General features: G+C 47.2%; 1 protein-coding gene and 1 long non-coding RNA gene across 3 annotated transcripts in view; one reads left to right on the top strand and one right to left on the bottom strand.

Moving 5' to 3' along the window:
* LOC122922173 overlaps positions 1-2,958 on the bottom strand; it is a 50,543-nt gene extending 47,585 nt beyond the window's left edge. For both annotated transcript variants that reach the window (XR_006387101.1, XR_006387103.1), the window contains exon 1: positions 2,885-2,958. This is a non-coding gene — a long non-coding RNA (uncharacterized LOC122922173). The remainder of the gene's footprint in view (positions 1-2,884) is intronic.
* MTMR11 (myotubularin related protein 11) overlaps positions 1-15,632 on the top strand; it is a 32,238-nt gene that overhangs the window by 10,089 nt on the left and 6,517 nt on the right. Inside the window, exons 7-16 of the mRNA XM_044272685.1 lie at positions 270-411; positions 2,564-2,651; positions 2,730-2,818; positions 5,074-5,198; positions 8,693-8,765; positions 10,289-10,359; positions 11,565-11,737; positions 11,819-11,989; positions 14,084-14,323; positions 15,338-15,607. Coding sequence (XP_044128620.1) covers positions 270-411; positions 2,564-2,651; positions 2,730-2,818; positions 5,074-5,198; positions 8,693-8,765; positions 10,289-10,359; positions 11,565-11,737; positions 11,819-11,989; positions 14,084-14,323; positions 15,338-15,607 — 1,442 coding nt within the window. The remainder of the gene's footprint in view (positions 1-269; positions 412-2,563; positions 2,652-2,729; positions 2,819-5,073; positions 5,199-8,692; positions 8,766-10,288; positions 10,360-11,564; positions 11,738-11,818; positions 11,990-14,083; positions 14,324-15,337; positions 15,608-15,632) is intronic.

Here is a 15,632-nt window from a genome sequence, read left to right as displayed (position 1 = left end):
CACAGGATGTAACTCAGGATCAGTACAGGATAAGTAATGTATGTACACAGTGACTGCACCAGCAGAATAGTGAGTGCAGCTCTGGAGTATAATACAGGATGTAACTCAGGATCAGTACAGGATAAGTAATGTATGTACACAGTGACTCTACCAGCAGAATAGTGAGTGCAGCTCTGGAGAATAACACAGGATGTAACTCAGGATCAGTACAGGATAAGTAATGTATGTATATTTTAAGCATTACTGACGGGGCCTATTGTTTTTGACAGATAAGCGGGAAAGTACGACACCGATGGACTATCCTACACGTATGTTTGAGTCAGCTGAGGACTGGCAGAATGAAATTGAAAGACTGGGGGCGACTGCCTGGAGAGTTACGCCCCTCAATGAACGCTGTGACACCTGCACCAGGTAACATCATTAGGAAATAATAGAAGATTTAAATATCTTCTGATATTTGCAAAGGAGAGGAAAACGCCCTAAGGCAGTGTGACACCAGAGCCTGTACAGGAGCACACTCAGGCAGTGTGACACCAGAGCCTGTACAGGAGCACACTCAGGCAGTGTGACACCAGAGCCTGTACAGGAGCACACTCAGGCAGTGTGACACCAGAGCCTGTACAGGAGCACACTCGGGCAGTGTGACACCAGAGCCTGTACAGGAGCACACTCGGGCAGCGTGACACCAGAGCCTGTACAGGAGCACACTCGGGCAGCGTGACACCAGAGCCTGTACAGGAGCACACTCGGGCAGTGTGACACCAGAGCCTGTACAGGAGCACACTCAGGCAGTGTGACACCAGAGCCTGTACAGGAGCACACTCAGGCAGTGTGACACCAGAGCCTGTACAGGAGCACACTCAGGCAGTGTGACACCAGAGCCTGTACAGGAGCACACTCAGGCAGTGTGACACCAGAGCCTGTACAGGAGCACACTCAGGCAGTGTGACACCAGAGCCTGTACAGGAGCACACTCAGGCAGTGTGACACCAGAGCCTGTACAGGAGCACACTCAGGCAGTGTGACACCAGAGCCTGTACAGGAGCACACTCAGGCAGTGTGACACCAGAGCCTGTACAGGAGCACACTCAGGCAGTGTGACACCAGAGCCTGTACAGGAGCACACTCAGGCAGTGTGACACCAGAGCCTGTACAGGAGCACACTCAGGCAGTGTGACACCAGAGCCTGTACAGGAGCACACTCAGGCAGTGTGACACCAGAGCCTGTACAGGAGCACACTCAGGCAGTGTGACACCAGAGCCTGTACAGGAGCACACTCAGGCAGCGTGACACCAGAGCCTGTACAGGAGCACACTCCACACCAGCACAGTAGTTCCTAACACGAATCTATGAATTGGATCATATAATCACAGGCGATACTTTACTGTCCCTGGACGTGTTACCTCAGCGTCATCTGACTGCACTTGGTCGGGAACACTTTTGACCAGCGCTGGTTCACTCTGGGACACATCATCTCAGATGGCCGTTTTCCAGTATTTTCCAGCACGAGTTATTCCTATGGTCTCCTCAATGTACTTAACAGAAGCCAAACCCATAATTATAAAACCAGAGGCAGGCTACGGGTTTGCTACATAGCGGCTCATGTCCACACTCCAGTTTAGAGATTTTTTTCCACCTAAATGTAACTTTTTTTTCACAATTTGACTCCTGCGTGATCAGATGGACAGTACCGATCAAGCTTTCAGCGGACAGTCTGGTTGCTATGTATACATTGCCTAACATCAGCCTGTAATGCCACGGGTATGCTACAATTTGCAACTTTTCACGCCTCTTTTTAAAAGTGGCGAGAAATTAGGAGGGTCTTAGGGGGGCCAAGAGGCGCCAAGTTTATTAAGAGACGTGTGCCTCTAATTTAGCGCCTTTTTCTCCAATGGATTAACACTGGTGTATGAAGCCCCCGCTGTGTCTACATCTATGGTACGCACATTTATAATTCCCAGTTGGGTCCCAGTGTAGACAAGTACGCTCCGACCAGCAGCCAACCTATGTAGGATCAGTTAGATAGACGACCTACGTCTGCAGAGATGTAGTGTAGGTCCACGGCCCATTCCATAGGGTTGACCAGCACCATCTACCGACAATGCCCCAATTTGAAGATGTCATAGGATAAAAGGGTGGGCCATGTTGGCTTTTACCATTTCCGCCGAAGATAAGCCGCTGCCAGACACCTTTAATTCCCTTTTCTCCATTAAAATTGTCTGGAGGGCTAGTTTAGGGCTGCATTCAGTATCAGATCGGCAGGGGTCCGATTCCCAGCACCCCCTATGATCAAATGATTGCAGAGCTCTGGAATCAACCACAGCTCCATACGCCATGTAGTGGTCATGCCTGGTTACTGCGGCTCAGCCCCATACAAGTGAACAGGGCCTGGTTCGCATGCACCGTGGCTTCATCCGGGAGTCAGACCTCTGTGATCTGATAGAGGTCCTCCAATATAAAGTCCCATTACTAGACTAGGTCTAGAAGACCTCCTCCGATCCAGCAACGGACTATCATCTTCAGACCTGGTTTATAATGTGCCCTTTCTTCATACGTTTTCAGCCTCTCCAAGTATTTTGTGGTTCCTTGTAAGCTGCTCGACAATGACTTGAAAAAGACATTTGCGCACTTCCAGCAGAGACGCGTTCCTGTGAGTATAGTTATGGTGTAGTAATAGCTGATGTATTGTACAGCACTATGACGGTGTCATCTTCTGCCCGTGTCTTAGAGGTGGACGTGGCATCACCCCGATGGAAGTGACCTACTGAGATCGGCTGGACTTCAGAACAACACAGACCCTGATAAAGAGGACGTGAGGTAATAGACTGTCTACTATAAGCACGTCACTGTGTGACATGAGGGCAGACATTTTTATTAGCTTACCTATATCATTAGGTACCTGTTACACTTTCAGCTGCAGGAGGCTGATGTGTCCAGGGGTTTATCCACCGTTTTCTGAAGAAAAAAACAAAACTAAAAATGCTTTATAAATCACTTTATAATTAAAGCCTTATACATTCATATATATATACAGACTACACCAGCAGAATAGTGAGTGCAGCTCTGGAGTATAATACAGGATGTAACTCAGGATCAGTACAGGATAAGTAATGTATGTACACAGTGACTGCACCAGCAGAATAGTGAGTGCAGCTCTGGATATAATACAGGATGTAACTCAGGATCAGTACAGGATAAGTAATGTATGTACACAGTGACTCCACCAGCAGAATAGTGAGTGCAGCTCTGGAGTATAATACAGGATGTAACTCAGGATCAGTACAGGATAAGTAATGTATGTACACAGTGACTGCACCAGCAGAATAGTGAGTGCAGCTCTGGATATAATACAGGATGTAACTCAGGATCAGTACAGGATAAGTAATGTATGTACACAGTGACTGCACCAGCAGAATAGTGAGTGCATCTCTGGAGTATAATACAGGATGTAACCCAGGATCAGTACAGGATAAGTAATGTATGTACACAGTGACTGTACCAGCAGAATAGTGAGTGCAGCTCTGGAGTATAATACAGGATATAACTCAGGATCAGTACAGGATAAGTAATGTATGTGCACAGTGACTGCACCAGCAGAATAGTGAGTACAGCTCTGGAGTATAATACAGGATTTAACTCAGGATCAGTACAGGATAAGTAATGTAATGTATGTACACAGTGACTGCACCAGCAGAATAGTGAGTGCAGCTCTGGGGTATAATACAGGATGTAACTCAGGATCAGTACAGGATAAGTAATGTATGTACACAGTGACTGGACCAGCAGAATAGTGAGTGCAGCTCTGGAGTATAATACAGGATGTAACTCGGGATCAGTAATGTATGTACACAGTGACTGCACCAGCAGAATAGTGAGTGCAGCTCTGCAGTATAATACAGGATGTAACTCAGGATCAGTACAGGATAAGTAATGTATGTACACAGTGACTGCACCAGCAGAATAGTGAGTGCAGCTCTGGAGTATAATACAGGATGTAACTCAGGATCAGTACAGGATAAGTAATGTATGTACACAGTGACTGCACCAGCAGAATAGTGAGTGCGGCTCTGGAGTATAATACAGGATGTAACTCAGGATCAGTACAGGATAAGTAATGTATGTACACAGTGACTGCACCAGCAGAATAGTGAGTGCAGCTCTGGAGTATAATACAGGATGTAACTCAGGATCAGTACAGGATAAGTAATGTATGTACACAGTGACTGCACCAGCAGAATAGTGAGTGCGGCTCTGGAGTATAATACAGGATGTAACTCAGGATCAGTACAGGATAAGTAATGTATGTACACAGTGACTGCACCAGCAGAATAGTGAGTGCAGCTCTGGAGAATAATACAGGATGTAACTCAGGATCAGTACAGGATAAGTAATGTATGTACACAGTGACAGCACCAGCAGAATAGTGAGTGCAGCTCTGGAGAATAATACAGGATGTAACTAGGGATCAGTAAAGAATACGTAACTCAAGTGACTCATTTTTTTTTCCTGTAAACTAAACTAAACAGTGTTCAAAAGGTGAACATACCCTTTAAGTACTCGTTCCCCATATGATTACTTGCACCCCTTCTACACATTCTTAGGAAGACCGCCTCTGTTCATCATCATGCTTAACCTACAGAGCCCTTCACCCACAACACGTCGTTCTGAACAAGTATGATCCAATACACAGGGCGGCGGCCCTTTAAGACATGACACTTTTGGCCTTTCCTCTTTATATGGTCATAAAGCAAAGCTAATTACTTTATACCTTCCACTACAGTAAAGGAGGAAGCATTCTCACTCACTGCCACCCCTGTAAGGTAATCCGCCCCTGTGCACTGTCATTCTCCAGTTACATGACCTCCTGTCCAGAGATTTCTTTGAGAATAGGCTTCTCCCTTGTATTTGGTTACATCTCATTGTCCCTGTTCCCTCGGTGTCCTTTCAGATGTGAAGCCACAATAGTGCAGGTCGTCAGTCTGAATGCATCAGGGTTTTCTGTAACAGAATTTGGTGCTTTGTACAAGAGTTAATCCCCTGACTGGTTACTAATTATTGATTCCATTTTCCAGGTCGATAAGATCCTTGTTATTCGGCAACCATTCTCAGTGTGTGATCATTGACACGAGCGAGGACCTGCCTTCTGTAGCCGACATCCAGGTCTCCTTCCTCAAGCTGCGTGCCTTGTGTTGTAGTGGTAGGTGCATCTACTCAATGTGGACTAATGTAGTCATGGTCAACATGGCGGGACTCCTACATCAGTCCTATGTGAGGCTTTGCTATTTGCAGACCTTAACCATGGTTCAGCATGTCACCTGTTTAGTGGTGCACCCATCGTAGAGGTCCTCCACCCTGTTGCATTGCTATAGTCTGTGGTGCCTAAATATATCTTAAGCTATGCATACCTCTTTTTTTATTTCCAAAAGTAGGAGACATGTAGGAGGTATGCAACCATCCTTCTACACAAGCAACATTTCACAAGGATTTGGTTCTGTCACATGCAGTATGAAGGCAGCAAACTTGAAGTTGCCTTCAAGAATACCATCTTTGAGAAGGTGTGCCAGTAATAGAGAAAGCAGTCTAAGCTTTAGAAGACCAAAATGGAAGCATTATCTCCTCTACATCTACAACTATATCTCCCGATGAAAAGGAGACAATGCTACATTTCTGATCTTATTTTAAAGCTTAGGATGTCAGCTTTCAAACAAGACTCTAACTGTTACTAAGCCCAAGATATGAGGGGTTAAACAGATCTCCCCCCTCACCCTGCTGACCGAGCTCTGCTTGAGCTGGACTGTTAGGCTAGGTCTTCACGACGACAATAAGAAGTGCGATAACTACACTGCAACATGTGTCACGCGACATTGGTAGTCTATGGTGTCGCACTGCTACATGCGACATGCTGCGACTAATGATGAATGGTTTTTTTATGCGACTGTCATGTCACAGTCGCAGCATGTCACAGTGCGACACCATAGACTACCATTATAACAATTGTCGCGCGACATTGGTGCAACAAATGTTGTCGTGTAGACCTAGCCTTAGTGCTTTTTCTCAAAGCTCGGTCAGAGATTGGGCAAAACTGGTCTTCTGATCATCTGAACTTATCTTCTTCTACATGGCCCACAAGTGGCCACGCACCTTAGAACCAGCGTTTGGCCAACTACAACTCGTTTCAGCCAACCCATGCATGTACCCAATAGGGAAAGGAGAATAAGCAGCTCCAGACACTTCTGGCGGTGGCTTATCTCCCATGAGAATAAAATGATTGGGAGCTGAAATTCAAATTCCCAATCCTTCTTTCGCGACATCAGTTTTTGGAGGAGCGTTGGGATGACCCCCTAAACATCTAGGTGCCCAACTCATACATATTAAATAAACGATGGCTGAACCAACCAGTTTCTGGGAGACTTGCCAACCATCTAATATGTCTCGTCTCAACAGATTCAACATGCCCGACACTTTGTTCTCATGGGAGATAAGCCACGGCCAGACGTGTCTTCCTGGTTTCTGCAAGCAAAGACTAATATCTGATTGGTGATTGTTAGTCTTTTGGCATGCCCACCCATCATCTGGTTTGAAGAGGTCTCAAAGTTGAACATCCTACTAGTTCAGGTTGATGGTCTGCTGACCGGTGGGGGGGCCTAAAAGTCAGACAACCCCCAATCCGATACCAATGGTCTATCCTGATGATGCATCATCTATATGAAGAAACCGGAAAAATGTTTTGCTGAAACTGTTCCGGTTTGGAACGAAGATGATCCATAATCTCATCCCAGGTCCTTGAAACACTTTTTATGAATTGAGTGCTCTTCCTAGGAGACTGTAAGAGAAGATCTGTGTCATGAATGGAGTGTTCTTCCTAGGAGACTGTAAGAGAAGATCTGTGTCAATTAACGTGTCTGCATTGATCAATCTTGAGTGAGTAATTGCAATTTAATTGATCCAGAGGAAGTCCAAAGGAAGAGTTACAATCCCATAGGATGAGCGTCCCCTCCTGCCTCCATTAAGGGGCTGATGGATCTATATTGTGGCCGTGGGTGAAACAGCTCAACATTAATAATAGAGGCGTATTTCTGGAAATGGTGCAGGTGTATGAACGAGAGCAGTTCCGCTCACTATCATTATATTATTTTTTTCCAACGTCAAGCCTCAAAATCTCCTGTGTTCTCCTGTGATCCCTGCTGAGCAACACACTCTGAATACCCTGTGAAGGAGGCCGGAAATGACAACCTCTCTGAGGGCATTGCCTACTCAAACAACTGGTTGTCAAGTTTATTCAACCATTTACTTAAAGGGAGTGTGTCGACCGGGGGAGTCACTGTTATACCAGACACTGTGTCTTGTAGGGTTAGCTTAGCTGAATTTAATGATATATTTCACTTACCGATCCGTTGCTTCATTCTGGAGAAAAAGTACTTTTAATCCATATGTAAATGAGCAGTTAAGTGCACAGAGGGCGGGCACAAGTCACTCTGTGCACCCTTGATCCTCCTTCTCTGACAACCAATCCCTCTACTTGAATGACCAGGTTGGGTTCCTGCACAGTCTTGAATGGCCCTGTCAATTAAGAGAGAAGGGGTGTCAGAGGAAGCAGAAGAGGGAAGGGTGCACACAGTGGCATGGGCCCCCTCTCTGTGCACTTGACTGCTCATTTGAATATGGATTGAAACACTATGTACACTTTTGGGGGCATTTTTTTAATTACTGCATTGTACTCATTTTGAGCTAAAAATTATTTTTTTCAGTTGGTCTTTATGAAAAATATTGAGCCGTTTTCCCTGCACAGCTTTAAGTTTTTCTAGTAGCTGGTTCTGAATTTTCACTCTGTTCCATCAGGCAGGGAGCTGACGGGCTCCTTATCTCTGACCTTATAAACACTCATTATAGCTCAATTCTTATCTTACTGGTAAAAATGTGGTCTCAATAAGTGTTTATGACCTTTTAGTAATTTACAGATTAGGGTTATTAGATGACCAGAACAAAGTGAACGTAAAAGTACCATTCAAAATAGTTAAAGGGGTTGTCCGGGTTCACAGCTTAACCCGGGCATATCCCCGTTTTCACCCAGGTGGCCCCTCTGATATGAGCTGAATCACGCAGGGTTTTCTGGAGATCCGGTGACGTATCGGGCTCTAGCGCTGCTAAAATGGCCAGGAAAGCTCTAAAGCCCACCCATTAGTGCCGGTGACGTCACATGCAATACTGCTAGGTGGAAGCCTCCGCCTAGCAGTGAAAAAAATATAAACAAACAGCCCTTGCCTTGGGCAAGGGAGAGCATCGGAGCATGATGACAAAACAGCTTTATGACAAAACAGCTCAATATTTTTAATAAAGACCAATTGAGAAAATGTTTTTAGCCCAAAATGAATCAAATTCAATCATTAAAAAAACTGCCCCAAAGGTGTACATAGCCTTTAAGTGGCACTGTACTTTCACTAAACTTTTCATATGTTATAGGGACATCTAAAAATTTTAGACTTGTGGGGTCTGAGTGCTTTCTATTGAGTCCGTCTCTCTTCTTGTACAAGTGCCACCTTTAGGGTATATGCACCCAGTGCATACTATGCATGGATTTTGAAATAAAGCAAAAACTGCATGAGGCTAGAGGTGGGAAACTGAATATATTTTAAACTAAGTACCAACATGCTTGTGAAACCTCAGAAGTGTGTCTGTCTGTTTTTCTTCTAGATACCTCTACACCAGTGCCTAATGAGAAATGGCTGTCAAATCTAGAAGGCACCCGCTGGCTGGACCATGTAAGGTAATCATCCGAAAAGGGGCTAGCAAACTCAGAGTTGGCACCTTCTAAAAGTGCAGCAGACGAGCTGACACCAGTCATGAGTATCTACATGGAGGTTTCTGGAGGTTCTTGGAGAGTGGTGATCACGAGTGTAAACAATGACGGTAGGAAATGGTGTATAAACCCTAGGACCCTCAGAGCTGCTAAGAACCGCATCAGCTTTGAAATCCTGCCTTTGGTTGCCAGATCAGTGGTGGTTATCACGCAAGATGTTCTGCAGTGGTCGCAGGGCACTGTGTCAGTACCAAGACCCTGCATTGGCAAATACCAATACATATTGGCCAGGGAGGGCAAATTCTTAGCACAAAGCATTCACACCATTTTGTTCTAATCCTTCCGGGGCCCATTTTTATCCAACAGACACTCTGAACGGTTTCTTTCCATCCTTTGGTTGATTTATCTAGACAAGGCATGGCCAACCTGAGGCTCTCCAGCTGTTGTAAAACTACAACTCCCACCATGCCCTGCTGTAGGTAGCCTGGGCATGCTGGGAGTTGTAGTTTTGCAACAGCTGGAGAGCCTCAGGTTGGCCATCCCTGATCTAGACAAAGGAAATGTGAACGTCAACCAATCACTGGTCCGAGTGGTGATCCTCCTTAGCCACTGATTGGCTGAGCGGGCACATTTCCTGTGTCAAGAGGGACCAGGAAGTAGAAACCATAAGATAAGCATCAGTTTTATAGGCCATTCTAAGCTCTTTTTTTTTTTTTATCGGCCGGATAACCCCTTTAAAGGGTTTGGCCACCTTTTTGGGTTTTTTTTTGGGCAGACCCCCTTCATACACACGTTCTTCCCGCTGCTAGGTTGTGGCTCCTTCACTCCTTGAGGCCCAATGTCAACATGCCCTTTAATGCCGTTGCAGCCAATGACTGGCTGCAACCATGACCTGACCCGCTTGTGTCACGTGACCAGATGACATGACACAAGGGGCTCAGGGCACCACTGCAGCCAATCATCATTAGCATCAGCATCTAAGCAGATGTTGACAGTGAGGGCACCCAGCGGCGGGGAGCAGGTGAGTATACTTATCTTTGCAGGTCTGGCCAGGGTGGGAGTGTCCGCCAATAAAAACCAAAAGGGTGACCAACCCCTTTAAGACTGGGACCACGTTGGTCTATGGGAATATGACTTGACTCTAAGCAGTTTTCTGCGAGTTCAATATTGATGGTCTGTCCTTGGGATCGGTCATCAATATGTGATCAGCTATTCTGCGGCCTCCTCACAGCTCACCAAGCACAGCGCCGTACACTGTATAGTGGCTGTGCTTGGTATTACAAACCAGGCACACACACTTGAATGGCGCGCAGGCACGCCATGGGCCTAGAAAGAGTGCCCTTGTGGACGCCGCAGCCTCTTCAAACAGATAGAGTCAGAACCCCAGTGATCAGATATTGGTGACCTATCTGAGGACAGGCCATCATTAATAAGCCCCTGGGAACCCCTATTATATGACATGTATCCAGGCCCTCTCATCTCTGTTCCAGGTCGTGTCTGAAGAAAGCCAGTGATGTTTCCATGTTGTTAAGCGAGAGGAACAGATCTATTGTTCTACAAGGTAAATGAGCAGGCAGATGGGCCTACTGTCCTACACATCCAAGCATAGCATGTCCTCTGTCTGCTACTGCGCTGGGCTTAGGATGAATGGAATGGTTTTCTTGAGGTTACCCTAATGGGGTACCAAACAGTGCTCAAATACACCCCAATATGTGCCTGACCCTTCACCAAATCTGCGGTCTAGTGGGACTCGTTCTGTTTGCCCTGATTAACACCAGTATAACACTGTAGAGACATGTAAGCCAAATGGCATGAACCTTATTTCCAGGAGCAGAGGCAACGATCATTAGGTGAAATAAAATGGCCGCCACCCTATTAGTACATACAAAACCTGTCCTAATCACACAGCAGGACAAGTTACTTCACAACACTGAGCTAAAGAGCCGCCTCATCCTCCTCTCTGCTCTGCTTGTCAGGGCTTATGATCCTGAATACAGGTGATAGGAACTTTAGCTGAATCTCTGGGGAATTTAGTTCATGAGGAGACATGAAGTACAGAGAGGACGGACAGGACAGGCTGTGGTAATGGAGACTACATACAAGTGCTGCCGCTCATTATCCTCTCATGTCTCCTCGTTATCTCCATTCCCACAGAGATTCACCTGTATTCAGGATCATAATCCCTGACAACTAGACCAGAGAGGAGGATGAGGCGGCTCTTTAGCTCAGTGTTGTGAAGTAACTTGTCCTGCTGTATGATTAGGACAGGTTTTGCGTGTATTAATAGGACGAAGGCCATTTTATTTCACCTAATCGCTCCCTAAATGAGCCATTAAACCTAATGAAAGGTATTTGGGAATATATTTATTATAAAGTAATATTTAAGTATTTTAATTTTCCTAATTCCCGGAGAACCCCTTTAAGTATGGAGCAGTAGAGGCTGCTATGGATGATGTATCCCAGTGTAGGGCAACATAGGGGACACGTGGGAGGCAGTGATGTGTACCTCTAATGTCTTGAAATTGTTAAGAAACTTTTAGCAAAATATATTAGAAAGCTGTTAAATGCTTTATATATTCCCAACAATAGATAAGATTGCTGGGACCTCCCACTATCATGAAATTGGGGGTCCCTAAGTCGCCTTGAAGAATGCTGTGGTTGTGTCCATAAATGACCACCGCTCCCTTCACCTCTATGTTAGAGAGGTCTCTGGGCATTATGGAGATTGACCATTGTCATGTGTACCTATCCTCTCTTACACCCCAGAGCCTGAGGACCGGGACGTGAACTGCCTCCTGACATCGCTGGTGCAGGTGTTATCGGACCCTTACTCCAGGACGTTGCCCGGCTTCCAGAGCTTGATCCAGAAGGAATGGGTATCGGCTGGACATCCCTTCATGCAACGGATCAATCACTTCAGACAGTCAGACAAGGAAGAAGTGAGTGACCCTTACCATAGACCTATCCTGCGCTCTACACCAGTAGTCAGGGCCTGATAAGACGTGTCCTCTCTCGTGCAGTCCTCGGTGTTTCTGCTCTTCCTGGACTGTGTCTGGCAGTGTCTGCAGCAGTTCCCCACCGCCTTCCAGTTCACCGAGTCTTACCTCCTGGCATTACATGACAGCACCTACAACCTGTTCTGCAGCACCTTCACCCACAACTGCCACTGGGACCGGATCAGGGGGAGCCAGGTAATGTCCGCACACAGGCAAAAGGCCGCCAGGTCTCCATAGGTTATACCCTGTGCTCCGCCTATTATACAGGACACAAACTTCTGCACTTAAATCACATGTAGTACCCCCTTCTAACAGCCCAAAATGAATACAGACCAAACCTCAGACCCCTAAATAAAGATACAGACCATAGCCCAATGTATAGAACCCAGTCCTCTATACAGGCAGCAGACCAGCACCATCCCTGTATACAGACCCCAGACCAGCACCCTCCCTGTATAAAGACCCCAGACCAGCACCCTTCCTGTATAGAGACCCCAGACCAGCACCATCCCTGTATGCAGACCCCAGACCAACACCATCCCTGTATGCAGACCCCAGACCAGCACCATCCCTGTATGCAGACCCCAGACCAGCACCCTCCCTGTATAAAGACCCCAGACCAGCACCCTCCCTGTATAAAGACCCCAGACCAGCACCCTCCCTGTATGCAGACCCCAGACCAACACCATCCCTGTATGCAGACCCCAAACCAGCACCGTCCCTGTATGCAGACCCCAGACCAACACTATTCCTGTATGCAGACCCCAGACCAGCACTATCCCTGTATACAGACCCCAGACCAGCACTATCCCTGTATGCAGACCCCAGACCAGCACTATCCCTGTATACAGACCCCAGACCAGCACCATCTCTGTATAAAGACCCCAGACCAACACTATCCCTGTATGCAGACCCCAGACCAGCACCATCCCTGTATGCAGACCCCAGACCAGCACCATCTATCCCTGTATGCAGACCCCAGACCAGCACCATCCCTGTATGCAGACCCCAGACCAACACCATCCCTGTATAGAGACCCCAGACCAGCACCATCTCTGTATAAAGACCCCAGACCAGCACTATCCCTGTATGCAGACCCCAGACCAGCACCATCCCTGTATGCAGACCCCAGACCAACACCATCCCTGTATGCAGACCCCAGACCAACACTATCCCTGTATAGAGACCCCAGACCAGCACCATCTCTGTATAAAGACCCCAGACCAGCACTATCCCTGTATGCAGACCCCAGACCAGCACCATCCCTGTATGCAGACCCCAGACCAACACCATCCCTGTATGCAGACCCCAGACCAGCACCATCCCTGTATGCAGACCCCAGACCAACACTATCCCTGTATGCAGACCCCAGACCAACACTATCCCTGTATACAGACCCCAGACCAGCACTATCCCTGTATGCAGACCCCAGACCAGCACTATCCCTGTATACAGACCCCAGACCAGCACCATCCCTGTATACAGACCCCAGACCAACACTATCCCTGTATGCAGACCCCAGACCAGCACCATCTCTGTATAAAGACCCCAGACCAGCACCATCTCTGTATAAAGACCCCAGACCAACACCATCCCTGTATGCAGACCCCAGACCAGCACCATCCCTGTATACAGACCCCAGACCAGCACCATCCCTGTATACAGACCCCAGACCAGCACCATCCCTGTATACAGACCCCAGACCAGCACCATCCCTGTATACAGACCCCAGACCAGCACCATCACTGTATGCAGACCCCAGACCAGCACCATCCCTGTAAGCAGACCCCAGACCAACAGCATCCCTGTATGCAGACCCCAGACCAGCACCATCCCTGTATACAGACCCCAGACCAGCACCATCCCTGTATACAGACCCCAGACCAGCACCATCCCTGTATACAGACCCCAGACCAGCACCATCCCTGTATACAGACCCCAGACCAGCACCATCCCTGTATAAAGACCCCAGACCAGCACCATCACTGTATGCAGACCCCAGACCAGCACCATCCCTGTATGCAGACCCCAGACCAGCACCATCCCTGTATACAGACCCAAGACCCGCTTATCATTGCTTACAAACCTCAATCCAGACGTTAATGATGCTCACCTCTCCCCATTCCTTCAATTCCCTCTGCTCCTGGACAGCAACCAAGAGTGGAGGGAAGAGCAGGAACCAGAGAGGTGAGGATACGTGAAACGGGCAGGCTCGTCTGGCAGTCAGCCTAGGAGAAGAGGCAGGAACGTTTTATGTGTAATGACCCTATATCCGCCATTTTATTTCAGCGGCACTCATTTAGTCAGACTTACACCCCGGTAAATGGTTGGAGGTATATTGTGCGTGAGAAGGTATTACTAAACGGAGACTATAAGCCGGTGGAAGAGATGAAGTCAGCTCCACCGACAGTTTGGGAATGGAGTCTGTTCTACCGTCACTCCCGTAGGCAGCAGTTTCTCAATCCCATGTACCACGTCAGGGAACAGGCGGTATTAAATGGCAATGGAGTCAACCATAACACGGACAAGGTGAGCACTGGGGTATTAGGAAATGTGATGAAAGGGATCTAAACTTGACTTGGATAGCACAACCAACCCATTGATCTGAACGAACACTGTGTAATACTTAAATTCTCCTGTGGGGGCACTGCAAGGAAACTGAACACTTACTGCCAGGTTTTCCCACAGATCACAGCTGATTGCTGGAGACCCCAACAGAAAGACTGGAGTACTATTAAGGAGCTCCTCTATCAAGTAGGGATTGTTCATTGTGGAGAACCCCTTTAAGCAGGATCTGAATTACCCTAATTGCGGTTTATGGTCATGTAAAATGCTTGCACAAGCGCTTTGTTTTGCAATAACACAGTAATCAGGATATAACATGTAATTTCCACAAGGTTATGCAAAAAAATAATCTTACTCAAGCTCCTCACAAACATCTGTGAAGGAACGACTCAGATCAGGAAAATATTTGGGAGTACACAGGAGCCTACAAGCATCCATCCCCCACAACTAACACTAGAAGTCAACCCTAAGAAGGAAAATCCCAAGTAACCACCAGTAACCTCTTCCAGTGTGATGACCTGAACAAACAGCTCCTCATAGCTGAGCTTCCTGGACCCCACGAACACGGAAAGGGGGATATCGGGGAGTTAGGCTTAAAGAGGTTCTCCCGGACTATCATAAGGATTGGTCATCAGTATGTGATCGGTTGGGGTCTGAGTAATGGCATCACTACTGCTGTTGGAAGCAGCCATAACGCTTGGGCAAGTGTTGTTGCCTCTTGACCGGCCTGTGACGTCACCTTCATCAGTCCTATTAGAATAGGACTGAGCTGCAATACCACGCACAGCCACTATCTGACGTACGGCGCTGTGCTTGGTACACAATGAAGAAGATACCGTGCTTTTCCGGCCATCGCGCGGGTGCCATGACTGAGACCCCTACCAATCACTTATTGATGACCTTTCCTGAGGATAGGTGAGAAGATGTCCTTCTGCCTCTACTTTATTACCGACCCATTGTCTTCTCTTCTTCTTTAAGATGAATGTCTCCGACACCTGCAATATGTATCTACTTTCCAAAGGCGTGCTGGTATTACAGTCTCCATTCTTCCCAAGAAAAAGTGTCACAGTGTCAAAGAGAGGAGCACGACGTTCCCAGTCTGTGGACAGCTTGCTGGAAGAAGAGAAGCAATTTAGGAGCAACATCTCCTTGGAGCAGTCCAGTATGGACCTTCTACTTCCCCTGTGTGTGGGGCCCTGGGTCAGGCTGTGGAAACGCTGTTACTTGGGTTGTGCCACAGAAATTAAGGTAAAACTCAATTTTTGCTTCTTCT

The sequence above is a fragment of the Bufo gargarizans genome, chromosome 11 (assembly GCF_014858855.1).
Source record: "Bufo gargarizans isolate SCDJY-AF-19 chromosome 11, ASM1485885v1, whole genome shotgun sequence".
Taxonomy (NCBI): domain Eukaryota; kingdom Metazoa; phylum Chordata; class Amphibia; order Anura; family Bufonidae; genus Bufo; species Bufo gargarizans.
This window is presented reverse-complemented; position numbering and strand designations above follow the sequence as displayed.